We start from the raw sequence: 18162 nt of genomic DNA, 5'->3' as shown, positions 1-18162 counted from the left end.
GGTCCGTGAAACATAAACACCAAATTTCCCAATTGCGCTATCAAGTCATAGAGCGTATACCATCACCATGACGAGGAGGAAACTGGACATTACGCCTACAACAAAGAGAATCCTACTGGATTCACAGGCTAGACACACTTGCACCAAGAAGACTGAATAGAGAGTGTGATTTTTGTTCTTTAATTTCTGAAATAATGTGATTCTCTTTTCCTCCACAGACACGATGATTGGGGTATGGTCATCATGGGGGAGAATTTCCCTAGCCCTACCCTACTCCTTTTCCTTATTCCCTTTACTCATTCCCTTTCCCCTCCTATCCTAACCTACCCCACTTCCCTCTCACTATGTTACTGATCCATTTACTAATGTAATTTTTGACTAACCTACTTATTATTTTCTTACTGTATTATTTTACAATTTTGTATTTTCTAATTATTCTGTTTTTTGTCATTTTATGTTGATTGTCCTCAATCCATACATGACCATTATCTATGCCTCAATTCATAGGACTTTTTATTTAATGATATGCGCATTCATTTGGTATCTAACTTGATATCTGGAACCATTATTGTGGTCTCACCGTTGTTACAATTGTTTGATGTAATGGAGGTTGAATTGAACTGTCAGGTTTTTTATTTATTTTTATAATCAACATTTTTAATTGATTTTTGTTTTCAAAACAAAGAGACATGAAAAAAAGAATACATCACAGTACAAGAAGCAGCTGTCATATCCTAACGCAGCAGGGGAGATGCATATACAATCAGTGTAATTGTTATACAGAGAAAATGAACGAAATTACAGTTTAAGAGAATGGTAGTATAACCGCAAATCAGTAGATTAATAGTAATCTAGCTGGTATTAAACCTATTGGACCAAAAGCTAGAACCCATTTCTATTTAGGGAGGGACGATTTAAGAGAAGTTTCTGTTTCTGTGTCTCCTCCAAGCCGACCAAGTCGAGAGGAATTTCTTTCTGGTACCCAACTCCCAATTAGATAGCTCCTCAAGGCGATAAATTTGATCAACCTTGTTTGTCCATTGTTCAATTGAAGGGATTTCGTCAGAGCGCCATTTTGTGGGAATTAGGAGACGGGCCGCTGATAAAAGATGTAAGAGTAGCCCATGACTTTTATCATATTTGGATGTGTCTAGAGATAGAAGGGCGATTTCAGGTGTGCATGGGGCGGAGGAACCACATATAGAGTTACTGATTCGGAATATCTGGTCCCACCAACTTAACAAGGGAGGGCAGTTCCACCAAATGTGGATGAAAGTGCCTTTATCTAAGCCACATCTCCAGCACAAGTCTGGTACGTCAGGGTACATGAGAGCCACTTTGTCAGGGGTTCTGTACCATCTGGACAAAATTTTGTAACCATTCTCCTGCACCCGGACGCACCTTGAGGACCTGTGAGGGGTGATCAGCAGGGAATTAACTTCCATATCAGAAAATTGTTTGCCCAAATCTTTTTCCCATAATCCTATGTATGAGGGTTTAACTCTCATGTGAGGCTGAATGAGCTTTTTGTAAAGGAAGGAGATTAGTTTGGGAGGGTAAGTGGTAGAGGAAATCAATTTCTCAAACCATCCAGAGGTATGGTTCGTGGGGGAAGATTTGGAGTAACTAAGTAGCTCTTCTTTAAGATATTTAAGAGCAAGAAAATTAGCGGGCAGTATACCGCTTTTGGAGGCTAGGGTAGATTCAGAGGGACCACAGCCATCGCTATCCAGTAGCTCAGATATGGGAGTAGATGAGAATCTAAGCTGGGAGGGGATAGAGGATTTTACTTCCCCAGGGGCGAGTGAATATATATCTTTGATTTGAAATGGGGGGGGGGGGGGGGGGGACAAAGGTAATTGGTCAACATAGTTGGAAGAGAACCATTTCCATACATTGATAGTAGACCTTATGAGAGGGTTAGTCATATGGGGAAGGGGAGATAGTGGCTTGTCTGAGAGCAAAAGGGATCTAGTAGAAGAAGCAAAGTTGGAATTTTCAATATGGAGCCATGTTTTATGTGTAGGAGAACATAACCAATCAATCACTCTACAAAGGTGTATTGCCTTCATGTATAGTTCGGGATCAGGAAGGCCTATACCCCCTAATTATTTCGGTCTGATGAGGGAGGAGAGGGAGATTCTGGGCTTTTTCTTATCCCACAAGAACTGCCGTATTAGTGCATTTAATTTATAAAAAAAAGAGCGTGGGATCATAATAGGGAGAACCTGGAGGAGGTAAGTCAGTCTTGGAATGACCAAAGACATTACAATATTTTTCCTTCCAAACCAAGAGAGGAAATGTTTTTCTAGTGAGTCCAATTGAGCAGCCATAGACTTCAAAAGGGGGGTATAGTTCAAATGAAACAGGTCTGGCAAATGGGCATTGATCTTAATTCCTAAATATGTTATGAGTTGGGTCGTCCAATTAAATGGGGAATTAGCCTGGAGTTTAACGGACACGGGATAAACCAATATGTAAAATCTGAGACTTTTGGGGATTGACCTTAAAGTTAGAGAATGAACTAAAGACATCTAGTGTATGGAGTATTTTAGTCATGGAGGTACTGGGATTAGTGGTTAGGATCAAGAGATCATCCGCAAAAGCGGCTAGTTTATATTCTTGCAAACCGATCTTTAACCCTTTGATGGATTCCTCTTGCCTAAGTGCTTGCATAAGGGTTTCCATGACTAGAACGAAAATAAGGGGGGAGAGAGGACAACCTTGGCGAGTACCATTTTTAATCTGGAAGTTATTTGAAATATGGTTATTCACTTGGACCGACGCGGAAGCATTCGAGTACATTGCAAAGATAGCTTTGATATAAGACTCAGGAAATCCAAATTTCTGTAGTGTAAGCTTAACCACTTCAACCCCGCTAGCTGAAACCCCCTTCATGACCAGGCCACTTTTTACACTTCTGCACTACACTGCTTTCACCGTTTATCGCTCGGTCATGCAACTTACCACCCAAATGAATTTTACCTCCTTTTCTTCTCACTAATAGAGCTTTCATTTGGTGGTATTTTATTGCTGCTGACATTTTTACTTTTTTTGTTATTAATCAAAATGTAACGATTTTTTTGCAAAAAAATGAAATTTTTCACTTTCAGCTGTACAATTTTGCAAAAAAAAAAAAAAAAGACATCCATATATAAATTTTTCGCCAAATTTATTGTTCTACGTGTCTTTGATAAAAAAAAATGTTTGGGCAAAAAAAATAAAAATGATTTGGGTAAAAGTTATAGCGTTTACACACTATGGTACAAAAATGTGAATTTCCGCTTTTTGAAACAGCTCTGACTTTCTGAGCACCTGTCATGATTCCTGAGGTTCTACAATTCCCAAACAGTAGAAAAAACCCACAAATGACCCCATTTCGGAAAGTAGACACCCTAAGGTATTCGCTGATGGGCATAGTGAGTTTATAGAACTTTTTATTTTTTGTCACAAGTTAGCGGAAAATGATGATTTTTTTTTTCCTTGCAAAGTCTCATATTCCACTAACTTGCGACAAAAAATTAAAAATTCGAGGAACTCGCCATGCCCCTCACGGAATACCTTGGGGTGTCTTCTTTCCAAAATGGGGTCACTTGTGGCGTTGTTATACTGCCCTGGCAATTTAGGGGCCCATATGTGTGAGAAGTACTTTGCAATCAAAATCTGTAAAAAATGACCGGTGAAATCCGAAAGGTGCACTTTGGAATGTGGGTCCCTTTGCCCACCTAGGCTGCAAAAAAAGTGTCACACATCTGGTATCGCCGTACTCAGGAGAAGTTGGGGAATGTGTTTTGGGGTGTCATTTTACATATAACCATGCTGGGTGAGAAATATCTTGGCAAAAGACAACTTTTCCCATTTTCTTATACAAAGTTGGCATTTGACCAAGATATTTTTCTCACCCAGCATGGGTGTAAACTTGCGTGTAATCTGACAGCAGCGCAATGCTTCTGTCAGAATGCACATCAGTGCTGCAGCTAGTCGATCGGTTGGTCCACCTGGAAGGTAAAAAAAGAAAAAAAAAAAAAAACAGGCCGCAACGCAATAATTTTATTAACTTTGCAACAGAACATATAAACTTTAACTTTTTGAACTAAACATTAACCTTTTTGCTTACTGGTGTTTTTTTTTTTTTACCTTTTATAGAACAAACCTCCTTCCCCATGGGTCAATGTGCAAAGCGCAAATCGCCCAAAGATGTGGCGAAGTACGTTATGCACCTTGTCCCAGGTGAAAGGAGACGTTTGCAGCAGCTGTGTGAGTGAATCGGCCCTAATAGCCCTGTGTGCCTGTCCTGGTGAGATGATCCCTATGCTAGGTGTACCTGTGTGTGGTACTTCCGGAAACACTCCCCTAAGCATAGGGCAGGGTGGTCAGGACAGAAATAGCGGGTGTCACGCCTTATTCCACTCCTGCTACAGACACAACATTTTTTTCTGGGTTGCGGTCAGTTTGAGGTACCAGGAACGACACTGGGGAAATGTCGCTCGTGTAGACGGCTAACTATACTGGTGGATGGGGCCACGGAACCTCCTGGGTACAGGAGGTTCACGATGATCTCTTCCTGAAATTTGAGGAAGGATCCAGTTCTCCCAGCCTTACTGTAGAGAACAAAACTATTATACAGAGCCAATTGAATTAAATATACAGACACCTTCTTATACCAGCGTCTGGTTCTGCGGGAAACTAAATACTGAGACAACATCTGGTCATTGAAGTCCACCCCTCCCATGTGAAGGTTATAGTCGTGGACTGAGAGGGGCTTTTCAATGACACGGGTTGCTCGCTCAATTTGTATTGTCGTGTCTGCGTGAATGGAGGAGAGCATGTAAACGTCACACTTGTCTCTCCATTTCACCGCGAGCAGTTCTTCGTTACACAGTGCGGCCCTCTGCCCCCTTGCAAGACGGGTGCTAACGAGCCGTTGGGGGAAGCCCGCGCGACTAGTTTGCGCGGTACCACAGGCACCAATCCGTTCTAGAAACAAATGCCTAAAGAGGGCCACACTTGTGTAGAAATTGTCCACATAAAGATTGTACCCCCTGCCGAATAAGGGTGACACCAAGTCCCAGACTATCTTCCCACTGCTCCCCAGGTAGTCAGGGCAACCGACCGGCTCCAGGGTCTGATCTTTTCCCTCATAGACACAAAATTTGTGGCTATAGCCTGTGGCCCTTTCACAGAGCTTATACAATTTGACCCCATACCGGGCGCGCTTGCTTGGGATGTATTGTTTGAAGCCAAGGCGCCCGGTAAAATGTATTAGGGACTAGTCTACACAGATGTTTTGCTCTGGGGTATACAAATCTGCAAATTTCAGGTTGAAATGGTCTATGAGGGGCCGAATTTTGTGGAGCTGGTCAAAAGCAGGGTGGCCTCTGGGACGCGAGGTGCTGTTGTCTCTAAAGTGCAGGAAACGCAGGATGGTCTCAAATCGTGTCCTGGACATAGCAGCAGAGAACATGGGCATGTGATGAATTGGGTTTGTGGACAAATATGACCTCAATTCATGCTTTTTAGTTAGACCCATGTTGAGGAGGAGGCCCAGAAAAGTTTTTTAATTTCGGAAACTTGGACTGGTTTCCACCGGAAAGGCTGGGCATAAAAGCTTCCCGGGTTAGCGGTTATAAATTGTGTGGCATACCGGTTTGTCTCTGCCACAACTAAGTCTAAGAGCTCCGCAGTCAAGAACAGCTTAAAAAATTCCAGGGCCGAATCAATCTGAGCAGTCTCAACCCAAACTCCAGACTGGGCAGTGAAAGGGGGAACTACAGTTGCGGCTGAAGTTGGGGACTGCCAATCAGGGTTTGCCAGCACCTCAGGGATTCTAGGGGCTCTACGGGCACGTCTTTGCGGTGGCTGCGACGGGGTCACTACTGCACGTGCCACCGTTCCAGCTTCAACTGCCCTTCTGGTGCTCGCTACTTCACCATGTTCTACTGCAGTGCTGCTACTAGGTCCAGGAAGGGCTGGGCTGCTGGTGTATGCCTCACCACGTAATCCGACAGCACCAGCCCCACTCTGCTGCTCTTGAAGCGTATCCTGCGCAACCTGCGGTCTAGCGAAACGGAGCTGGGTACGCCTGGTGCTATCAGGGACCTCAGCCATCTCGTCCGAACTTTGGGTCAGAGAGCCACTGCTTTCTACAGGTTCGTATTCTGACCCGCTAGATTCATCAGATGAGGGTTCCCACTCCTCATCCGACTGGGTCAGAAGCCTGTAGGCCTCTTCAGAAGAATACCCCCTGTTTGACATGTGGGCAACTAAATTTAGGGGTATTCCCTGAGACTACCCAAGAAAAAAAAGCAAGTCTGTCTTACAAATGGGAGGCTAGCGATTGATAAAAAATACCAAAACTGATTTTTTTATTGCCGCAGCGCGTGTAAAGTGAATGTGCAGTGATCAAAAAAATATATATTTTGTCACTGCGGTGGGGCGGGCGCGGGTGAACGCACGTGTGGGCGACTGATCAGGCTTGATCGGGCAAACACTGCGTTTTGGGTGGAGGGCGAACCTAACGTGACACTAATACAATTATAGATCTGACCGTGATCAGTTTTGATCACTTCCAGATACTATAAAAGTACAAATGCTGATTAGCGATAAGCTAATCAGCGAATCAGTGACTGCGGTGCGGTGGGCTGAGCGCTAACTGATCCCTAAACTACCTAACCAAGGGGCCTAAACTATCCCTAAAACCTAACGGTCAATACCAGTGGAAAAAAAAAGTGACAGTGTGCACTGATCACTTTTTTCCTTTCACTAGTGATTGACAGGGGCGATCAAAGGGTTAATTGGGGTTCAGGGGGGTGATCTAGGGCTAGTATGAGGTGTTCGGTGTACTCACAGTGTAGCCTGCTCCTCTGCTGGATCCAACCTACGAAAAGAACCAGCAGAGGAGCAGGCAGCCATATAACAGATCATATTTACAAATATGATCTGCTATCTGGCACTCTGATGTTTTTTTTTTTAAAAATCAGCAACCTGCCAGCCGCGATCATTGGCTGGCAGGTTGCTGACAAAATACTTCTTGACGAAATGCCGGCCCGCGATGCGCATGCGCCGGCCGGCTGTGACAAAATCTCGCGTCTCGCGAGATGACGCGCCGATGCGTCCAGGAGGAATAAATCAACCACCTCCCGGACGCATCGGTGCGTACAGCGGTTGGGAGGTGGTTAATATAGGACCAGTCAATGCGGTCGAATGCTTTTTCCGCGTCGGTACCTAGGAGGACCAAAGGTAGTTTTTTACTGGAGGAGTAGTATAGGGCGTTCAGAATCTTAGTAGTGTTGTCCTTTCCTTCCCTTCCTTTGACAATCCCCACTTGGTCAGGGTGTATCAAGACCGGAAGGATAAGTTGTATCCTGGTTGCTAACATTTTTGCTAACAATTTCAAATGTATATAAGTGTATGTGTGTGTATGTATGTATATATATATATATATATATATATATATATATATATATAAAAATTGACAAATCGCATACAGAATAGTAAAGGGAAATAATAATCAATCATGTGACTTGCAATACAATGGGGGAGGGGCTCCTGTCGCCATGTCGTGTCACATGGCCAACACACCATGGTGATTTGAGAGAGAGACGTTAAAACATCCTACCTGGACGATGTTCTCAATGGAGTTCTAGTTATCTGTCTGTGTGCAGAAAAGTTTAGACCTTTCAGCTCCTCCTAAGGATGTCCACACGCCTCTGAGATAATCACTCAGGAATGCAGCCTTCTGTTTGTTTTATCTATGACTAACTCACTACTCTACAAGGAATCTCATTCCAATGAATTTAGAAGGTGATATAATAACTAGAAAAGCTATAATTTCGGGGGCAATTGTGTGAAGTGTTCTTGCCTCTACCAGTAGTCTACAACTGGAGTGGGCGGAGTAACTTGGTGGAGTGGCTTGAGTAACTGTGGAAAGGTTGGACTGGGCAGCGTAACTGTTTGGAGTGTTTGGAGTGAGTACAGATAGTAAATATTACACTAACCCAGAGTTTCTCAACTTGGGACCCACCTACCAGTCTGGATTTGAGATTATCCCACAGAATGAATACCTGTGCTAAGTCCTGATGCATTGACACTAATTATATCACCTGCTCAATACTAAGGAAATCCTGAAAACATGACTGGTAGGTGGGTCCCGAGGACCGGAGTTGAGAAACCCTGCACTAACCAATTTATCAAATTTAAAAAGTGCACATGGCAAGCTTGATAGTGAGAAATGCATTTCATCTTTTATTTATTTATATAGCACATTTAATTGCAATGTTGTTGCCCAAAGTGCTTCACAGTTACATTAAAACATACATTTATAAAAACAGCAGCCGATTTGTGTAGGTGTTCTTGAAAATGAGGGAGTGGTGGCAGTTTAGAAATTATGTCCTGATTTTTCAGCTCCCACTCTAGCTTTTGTCAGCTCTCACTCTAGTTTTCAACATTCCGCCATTCATTCCTAATGGGACCAATTTCGCCACAAAAACACCAATATTTCGTGAACCATTCGTTGAAGCATTCCACAAAATAATAGCACACCAACCGGGAACAATCCGCACATTTCGGTATATTTCTGTCTATGTAGTGTAAAAACTGTGGGAGGATTTAGGGTGATAAATTTGGCTATAATAATAAGAATATATGTGAAATAACAGTGAGTGGTCTTGCCATGCAAGAAAACTTAATTAAAAGGGACAGAAGCAGTCAGTACGTAATTATGTAAAATACCCTTGCAACACGCATTATGATGCTTATCATCTTTATTTTTTAAACAATAGGTAAATAGAACAGATGGGTAATTGGCACACTTATATTTAATGTTGGTCTTTTTTTATCCATATTTTTCTTATATTTGTTGTGCGGCACATATAAAGCATACCGTATATGTACAAAATTAGCTTTTTATCTAATACTAGCAGAAGGACCTGGATTCGCACGGGTATATTTCATCTATTTCATTTTATGTTTCCATGTGTCGTAATAAGATATCAACAGTTTCCCCCATAACAGTGACCTCTACAGAACCCGCCCCTTTAACAATGACCTCCACAGTGCCCGCCCCTTTTACAGTAATCTCCACATTGCCCTCTTCTTTAACAGTGACCTTCATAGTGGCCGCCCCTTTAATAGTGACCTCCACTGTGCCGGCCCATTTAACAGTGATCTCCACAGTGCCCGCTTCTTTAACAGTGATCTCCACATTTGCTGCCCCTTTAACATTGACCTGCACAGTGGCCGCCCCTTTAACATTGACCTCCAAAATTCCTGCCCCTTTAAGTGACCTCCACAGTGCCAGCCCCTTTAACAGTGACAACATCTTTAACATTTTCCTGCATGGTGCCCTCCCCTTTAACAGGGACCTCCACAGTGCCTGACCCTTTTACAGTGACCTCCAAAGTGCCTGCTGCTTTAGCAATGACCTCCACAGTGCCCGCATCTTTATAATTGACCACCTCTTTAACAGTGACCCTCATAGTGGCTGCTCCTTTAACAGTGACCTCCACTTTGCCTGCCCCTTTAACAATGACCTCCACATTGCTTGCCCCTTTAACATTGACCACCCCTTTAACAGTGACCTTCATAGTGGTTGCCCCTTTAACAGTGACCTTTACAGGGCCTTCCCCTTTAACAGTGATTTCCACAGTTCCCGCCCCTTTAATAGTGACCTCCACAATGTCTGCCCCTTTAACAGTGACCGCTTCTTTAATAGTGACTTCCCCATTGCCCGTCCCTTTAATAGTGCCTGCCCCTTTAATGGTGACCTTTACAGTGCTTGCCCCTTTAACAGTGACCTCCACAGTGCCTGCCCTTTTAACATTGACCACCTCTTCAACAGTGACCTTCATAGTGGCCGTTCCTTTAACAGTACCCGCCCCTTTAGCAGTGACCTCCACAGTGCCCGCCCCTTTATCATTGACCACCTTCACAGTGGTCAATGATTAAAGGTTAACAGTGACCTTCATAGTGGCCACCACTTTAACAGTGACCTTCACAGTACCCGCCCCTTTAACAGTGATTTCCACAGTGCCCGCCCCTTTAACAGTAACCTCCGGAGTGTCTGCCCTTTTAACTGTGACCTCCGCAGTGCCTGCCCCTTTAACAGTGAACTCCATAGCACCCGTCCGTTTAACCTCCTCACGACCGCCGTACGCAGGATTGCGTCATCGCGGCGGTCGTGCTGTTCTGGGTGGACGCGCCGGTGCGTCCTCTCGCGAGACGCGAGATTTCCGGGTATGCCGGCCCGCGCATGCGCATCGCGGGCCGGCAAAATTCAAAGAAGAAGTTCGTCATCAACCTGCCGGCCACGATCATTGGCTGGCAGGTTGATGATTTTCAAAAAAACGAATCAGCAGCCAGATAACCCATCATATTAGTAAATATGATGGGGTTATATGGCTGCTGTGCTCCTCTGCTCCTTCTTTTGGTCGGTTGGTTCCAGGAGAGGAGCAGAGGAGCACATCATTACTGTGGGTACCCACTACACTACACTTAGCCCCCAGATCACCTCCCAGCACCCAATTAACCCTAGGCTCCCCTTTGTAAGACAGGCTTGCTTTTTTTTTCTTGGGTAGTCTCAGGGAATACCCCGAAATTTAGTTGCCCACATGTCTAACAGGGGGTATTCTTCTGAAGAGGCCTACAGGCTTCTGACCCAGTCGGATGAGGAGTGGGAACCCTCATCTGATGAATCCAGCGGGTCAGAATACGAACCTGTAGAAAGCAGTGGCTCTCTGACCCAAAGTTCGGACGAGGAGGTTGAGGTCCCTGATAGCAGCAGGCGTACCCGGCCCCGTGTCGCTAGACCGCAGGTTGCGCAGGATCCGCTTCAAGAGCAGCAGAGTGGGGCTGGTGCTGTCGGATTACGTGGTGAGGCATACACCAGCAGCCCAGCCCTTCCTGGACCTAGTACCAGCACTGCCGTACAACCTGGTGAAGTAGCGAGCACCAGAAGGGCAGTTGAAGCTGGTACGGTGGCACATGCAGTAGTGACCCCGTCGCAGCCACCGCAAAGACGTGCCCGTAGAGCCCCTAGAATCCCAGAGGTGCTGGCAAACCCTGATTGGCAGTCCCCAACTTCCGCCGCACCCGTAGTTTTCCCTTTCACTGCCCAGTCTGGAGTTCGGGTTGAGACAGCTCAGATCGGTTCGGCCCTGGGATTTTTTGAGCTGTTCTTGACTGCGGAGCTTTTAGACTTAGTTGTGGCCGAAACAAACAGATATGCCACACAATTTATAACCGCTAACCCGGGAAGCTCTTATGCCCAGTCTTTCCGGTGGAAACCATTACAAGTTTCCGAAAATAAAAATTTTCTGGGCCTCCTCCTCAACATGGGCCTGACAAAAAAGCATGAATTGCGGTCATATTGGTCCACGAACCCAATTCATCACATGCCCATGTTCTCTGCTGCTATGTCCAGGACACGATTTGAGACCATCCTGCGTTTCCTGCACTTTAGTGATAACAGCACCTCCCGTCCCAGAGGCCACCCTGCTTTTGACCGGCTCCACAAAATTCGGCCCCTCATAGACCATTTCAACCTGAAATTTGCAGATATTTATACCCCAGAGCAAAACATCTGCATAGACGAGTCCCTAATACATTTTACCGGGCGCCTTGGCTTCAAACAATACATCCCAAGCAAGCGCGCCCGGTATGGGGTCAAATTGTATAAGCTCTGTGAAAGGGCCACAGGCTATACCCACAAATTTCGGATCTATGAGGGAAAAGATCAGACCCTGGAGCCGGTCGGTTGCCCTGACTACCTGGGGAGCAGTGGGAAGACAGTTTGGGACTTGGTGTCACCCTTATTCGGCAAGGGGTACCATCTTTATGTGGACAATTTTTACACAAGTGTGGCCCTCTTTAGGCATTTGTTTCTAGAACGGATTGGCGCCTGTGGTACTGCGCGAACTAGTCGCGCGGGCTTCCCCCAACGGCTCGTTACCACCCGTCTTGCAAGGGGGCAGAGGGCCGCACTGTGTAACGAAGAACTGCTCGCGGTGAAATGGAGAGACAAGCGTGACGTTTACATGCTCTCCTCCATTCACGCAGACACGACAATCCAAATTGAGCGAGCAACCCGTGTCATTGAAAAGCCCCTCTCAGTCCACGACTATAACCTCCACATGGGAGGGGTCGACTTCAATGACCAGATGTTGGCTCCGTATTTAGTTTCCCGACGCACCAGACGCTGGTATAAGAAGGTGTCTGTATATTTAATTCAATTGGCTCTGTACAATAGTTTTGTTCTCTACAGTAAGGCTGGGAGAACTGGATCCTTCCTCAAATTTCAGGAAGAGATCATCGCGAACCTCCTGTATCCAGGAGGTTCCGTGGCCCCATCCACCAGTGTAGTTAGCCGTCTACACGAGCGACACTTCCCCAGTGTCGTTGCTAGTACCTCAAACCGACCGCCACCCCGAAAAAAATGTCGTGTCTGTAGCAGGAGTGGAATAAGGCGTGACACCCGCTATTTCTGTCCTGACTGTCCGGACCACCCTGCCCTATGCTTTGGAGAGTGTTTCCGGAAGTACCACTCACAGGTACACTATTAGCATAGGGATCATCTCACCAGGATAGGCACACAGGGCTATTAGGGCCCATTCACTCACAGCTGCTGCAAACGTCTCCTTTCAAATGGGACAAAGTGCATAACGCACTTCGCCACATCTTTGGGCGATTTGCGCTTTGCACATTGACCCATGGGGAAGGAGAGGTTTGTTCTATAAAGGTAAAAAAAAAAAAAAAAACAGGTAAGCAAACAGGTTAATGTTAAGTTCAAAAAGTTAAAGTTACATGTTCTGTTCCAAAGTTAATAAAATTATTGCGTTGTGGCCTGGTTTTTTCTTTTTGTGTTTTTTTACCTTCCAGGTGGGCCAACCGATCTACTAGCTGCAGCACCGATGTGCATTCTGACAGAAGCATTGCGCTGCTGTCAGATTACACGCAAGTCGGTGTATGCGGCGCTGCAAGACGGGATTTTCTCCTCTGCAGTGACAGATACGTTTGCCGAGGCATACGAGCTGAGGAGGAGGCGGCGTTCCTATGCTTTGGCAAGCACTCTGTATATATATATATAAAAAAAAAAATCCTGGCAATGATTTATTCATCCATCGATTGATGCGAATGGAGAAATCTGGTTTGCCAGGCATACGAGCTAAGTGGGTATGGATGTAGGGCGGAGCTCCTATGTCCTGGCAGACGCCTTTCCCCTCCATTTATTTTTTTTGGGCAGAGATTTTTTCATCCACATTGATCGATGCGAATGAAGAAATCTGTGCCGTTCATTTTTTTCTTTCAGCCCAGAGGCTGAACGGAAAAAAAAATCTCATCTCATTACCTGTATGCTCAATATAAGGAGGATAGCAGAAACTACTAATGCTGGCCATACATGTAATGATTGCGGAGACCCTTAAATGCCAGGGCAGTACAAACACCCCACAACTGACCCCATTTTGGAAAGAAGACACCCCAAGGTATTTGCTGAGGGGCATATTGAGTCCATGAAAGATTGAAATTTTTGTCCTAAGTTAGCGGAAAGTGAGACTTTGTGAGAAAAACAAAAAAAAAATCAATTTCCGCTAACTTATGCGAAAAAAAAAAAATTCTATGAACTTGCCAGGCCCCTCATTGGATACCTTGGGGTGTCTTCTTTCCAAAGTGGGGTCACATGTGGGGTATTTATACTGCCCTGGCTTTTTAGGGGCCCTAAAGCATGAGAAGAAGTCTGGGATCCAAATGTCTAAAAATGCCCTCCTAAAAGGAATTTGGGCACCTTTGCGCATCTAGGCTGCAAAAAAGTGTGACACATCTGGTATCGCCGTACTCAGAAGAAGTTGGGGAATGTGTTTTGGGGTGTAATTTTACATATACCCATGCTGGGTGAGAAAAATATCTTGGTCAAATGCCAACTTTGTATAAAAAAATGGGAAAAGTTGTCGTTTGCCAAGATATTTCTCTCACCCAGCATGGGTATATGTAAAATGACACCCCAAAACACATTCCCCAACTTCTCCTGAGTACGGCGATACCAGATCTGTGACACTTTTTTGATGCCAAGGTGGGCAAAGGGGCGCATATTCCAAAGTGCACCTTTCGGATTTCACCGGTCATTTTTTACAGATTTTGATTGCAAAGTTCTTCTCACACATTTGGGCCCCTAAATTGCCAGGGCAGTATAACTACGCCACAAGTGACCCCATTTTGGAAAGAAGACACCCCAAGGTATTCCGTGAGGGGCATGGCGAGTTCCTAGTATTTTTTATTTTTTGTCGCAAGTTAGTGGAATATGAGACTTTGTAAGGAAAAAAGAGAAAAAAAAAATCATCATTTTCCGCTAACTTGTGACAAAAAATAAAAAATTCTAGGAACTCGCAGTGCCCCTCACGGAATACCTTGGGGTGTCTTCTTTCCAAAATGGGGTCACTTGTGGCGTAGTTATACTGCCCTGGCAATTTAGGGGCCCATATGTGTGAGAAGTACTTTGCAATCAAAATCTGTAAAAAATGACCGGTGAAATCCGAAAGGTGCACTTTGGAATATGCGCCCCTTTGCCCACCTAGGCTGCAATAAAGTTTCACACATGTGGTATCGCCGTACTCAGGAGAAGTTGGGGAATGTGTTTTGGGGTGTCATTTTACATATACCCATGCTGGGTGAGAAAAATATCTTGGTCAAATGCCAACTTTGTATAAAAAAAAATGGGAAAAGTTGTCTTTTGCCAAGATATTTCTCTCACCCAGCATGGGTATATGTAAAATGACACCCCAAAACACATTCCCCAACTTCTCCTGAGTACGGCGATACCACATGTGTGACATTTTTTTGCTGCCAAGGTGGGCAAAGGGGCGCATATTCCAAAGTGCACCTTTCGGATTTCACCGGTCATTTCTTACACATTTTGATTGCAAAGTTCTTCTCACACATTTGGGCCCCTAAATTGCCAGGGCAGTATAACTGCCCCACAAGTGACCCCATTTTGGAAAGAAGACACCCCAAGGTATTCTGTGAGGGGCATGGTGAGTTCCTAGAATTTTTTATTTTTTGTCGCAAGTTAGTGCAATATGAGACTTTGTAAGAAAAAAAATAAAAATAAAAATCATCATCATTTTCCGCTAACTTGTGACAAAAAATAAAAAGTTCTATGAACTCACTATGCCCATCAGCGAATACCTTAGGGTGTCTACTTTCCGAAATGGGGTCATTTGTGGGGTAGTTATACTGTTTGGGCATTGTAGAACCTCAGGAAACATGACAGGTGCTCAGAAAATCAGAGCCGTTTCAAAAAGCGGAAATTCACATTTTTGTACCATAGTTTGTAAATGCTATAACTTTTACCCAAACCATTTTTTTTTGCCCAAACATTTTTTTTATCAAAGACATGTAGAACTATAAATTTAGCGAAAAATTTATATATGGATGTCGTTTTTTTTGCAAAATTTCACAGCTGAAAGTGAAAAATTTCATATTTTTTGCAAAAAAAATCGTTACATTTTGATTAATAACAAAAAAAGTAAAAATGTCAGCAGCAATAAAATACCACCAAATGAAAGCTCTATTAGTGAGAAGAAAAGGAGGTAAAATTCATTTGGGTGGTAAGTTGCATGACCGAGCGATAAACGGTGAAAGGAGTGTAGTGCCGAAGTGTAAAAAGTGGCCTGGTCATGAAGGGGGTTTCACCTAGCGGGGCTGAAGTGGTTAATAGTGGCCCCTGCCCCACATGCATTTAACAGTGTAGTTATGCCGAATATTTAAGGAACTGCAAACTGCTAAAACCTGTGATAAGTTGTTATGGCATCCTGGAGTAGGACCTGCAAGCTTCTATTGGCGAATAAGGGACATATGGCCATGTAAATGGCAGTTCGGATTTAAGTGAAAGGCTTGCTGGCTTCTATTAGCTATTGCAGGTTATTTTAGGGGAATATCTCAGGAACGATACGTCCTAGAGAGCTGATACCCGGTATAAAACCTTCCCGAACACCTGATGTACCTGTGTGCCAAATTTGGTGAAGATCTGTCCAGTCGTTTGGTCACGTATAAAGGATGTCTAGACAGACAGAGACTCATTTTTTATATATATATATATATATATATATTTATATGAGATGATGAAATGTTTACACAAACACATTATTTTTATTTCGATTTCATCAGGATATTGTCCAAAAAATAGGAGAACTCCTCAATATCACGTGTCATACTCAGAGTTCTCTTATTAACGAAGAACTGGTGGAATGGAAGCGCAGACAACAAATAGCCTGCATTGGAGGTCCTCCAAATGCTTGCCTTGATCAACTCCAGAGCTGGTAAGTAATCTGACAAAGACCTGACTATAATTTTTTAGCAGTATAATTGTGTTTTTTTTTTTTTCAGTTTAATACCTTTTGTTATTCCTGTTAGTCTCTTCAGTGCACTTTTTATTTTCAACTATCCCATCCGTTCGCTACAGCCCACTCTGTTTTGTCGGCCTATATGTAAATCTGCAGTGAAGATATTAGAAGGAGGAGACCTCATGTCTTCTCAGTAGATTTTACCTTCTCCGCAGCTTTTGCAGACTTCTTTACAGAGATGCAGAAGACATGCTGTTTTCGTGAGATTTATCTAGTCTCACGAAATCAGCCAGCATAAGAGTGCCATTCCAGAGCATCTTCTTCACCTCTGGTCACAATGGCTTTGATCCTGGATAGACTTGATTACATAGGCTGATCTCACTAGAATAGCATTTCTTTTGCATAACTGTACATTGATTAGACAGTGTCACATCAAGTGGAAAGGCAACACCCTCCCTGTACTTTTACTGCAGATTTACATATTGGGCGCCAAAACAAAGCGAGGGCCACAGCAACAGAAAGGAGGGGCTAATAACTGTTAACCTCATACAACCACGCATGCGCGGCCACACTCCATTAATTTCTGTGGGACTGACGAAAATAGCCGAGCAGTCACTGCTTCCAACAGGAAACCTAGGTTGGTAGCAGGGAAGGATGCTGTTGCTAGGTGGATGTACTTTCCCTAGAACAAAAAAACATTGGCAAATCAAGATTCCATCAAACTCTTATTTGTTCTTCAGAAGGTAGCTACATAGCACCAGTTTATTAGGTAGAGAAGGGCACTCCTGGTGGTAGCTTTTAAAAACTTTCTCCGTTCAATTTCGGAAGGATGCCAATAGAACTTAGGCTACTTTCACACTAGCGTTTGATCGGATCCGTTCTGAACGGATCCGATCATATTAATGCAGACGGAGGCTCCGTTCAGTACGGATCCGTCTGCATTAATAACTTAGAAAAAATTCTAAGTGTGAAAGCAGCCTGAGCGGATCCGTTCAGACTTTCAATGTAAAGTCAATGGGGGACGGATCCGCTTGAAGATGGAGCCATATGGTGACATCTTCAAGCGGATCCGTTCCCATTGACTTACATTGTAAGTCTGAACGGATCCGCTCGCCTCCGCACGGCCAGGCGGACAGCTGAACGCTGCAAGCAGCGTTCAGCTGTCCGCCTGTCCGTGCGGAGGCGAGCGGAGCGGAGGCTGAACGCCGCCAGACTGATGCAGTCTGAGCGGATCCGCTCCATTCAGACTGCATCAGGGCTGGACGGAGGCGTTTGGGTCCGCTCGTGAGCTCCTTCGAACGGAGCTCACGAACGGACCCATGAACGCTAGTGTGAAAGTAGCCTTAAAGAAAGTGCATTTGTAGACCATATAGCTGCCTTTAATATTGTTCCTGAAGGAACATCCTATGTAGCAGCTTAGTGAAGAAGCAGCACCTCTCATATAGTGGGCTCCAAACATGGTCGTGTCCCTGCCAACATTTTTCATGGTAAAAATAATCCACCTTATGATAGTCAAATCTTATGATATGGCGTCCTGTATGTTATAAATAAGCTAGAGATTTCGTCTTCATATGTCTTGGATCTTTCCAAGCATTCATTTGTTGCACTTAGCAAACACAGAGAGGGATCCTTGGTTGTTTAACTTGCGCTCCAATTCGATAATGCTCTGGGTGAGCTGTAATATAGTGAGCTCTAGTTTAGCTTTTAAGATTAGGTGATATCTTCTAGGTCAGTGGTGCTCAAGTGGCAGACCACGGTCCAAATCCGGACCAAGGGCGCCAGCTGTCTTGATCCACTCTCTAAATTAGAAGAGGAGATAAGCAGAAGAGAA

At 44.3% G+C, this 18162-nt stretch overlaps 1 protein-coding gene and 1 long non-coding RNA gene across 3 annotated transcripts in view; one reads left to right on the top strand and one right to left on the bottom strand.

The window, feature by feature from the left end:
- Positions 1-18162, top strand: part of STAT1 (signal transducer and activator of transcription 1) — a 1065817-nt gene that overhangs the window by 392009 nt on the left and 655646 nt on the right. For both annotated transcript variants that reach the window (XM_044304320.1, XM_044304319.1), the window contains exon 8: positions 16156-16307. In XM_044304320.1, the coding sequence (XP_044160255.1) occupies positions 16156-16307 (152 nt within the window). The remainder of the gene's footprint in view (positions 1-16155; positions 16308-18162) is intronic.
- LOC122945286 overlaps positions 1-18162 on the bottom strand; it is a 110999-nt gene that overhangs the window by 72627 nt on the left and 20210 nt on the right. The window lies entirely within an intron of this gene.

This window comes from Bufo gargarizans, chromosome 8 (assembly GCF_014858855.1).
Source record: "Bufo gargarizans isolate SCDJY-AF-19 chromosome 8, ASM1485885v1, whole genome shotgun sequence".
Taxonomy (NCBI): Eukaryota; Metazoa; Chordata; class Amphibia; order Anura; family Bufonidae; genus Bufo; species Bufo gargarizans.
Note: the sequence above shows the minus strand (reverse complement) of the source record. Positions and strands in the feature narration are given on the sequence as shown.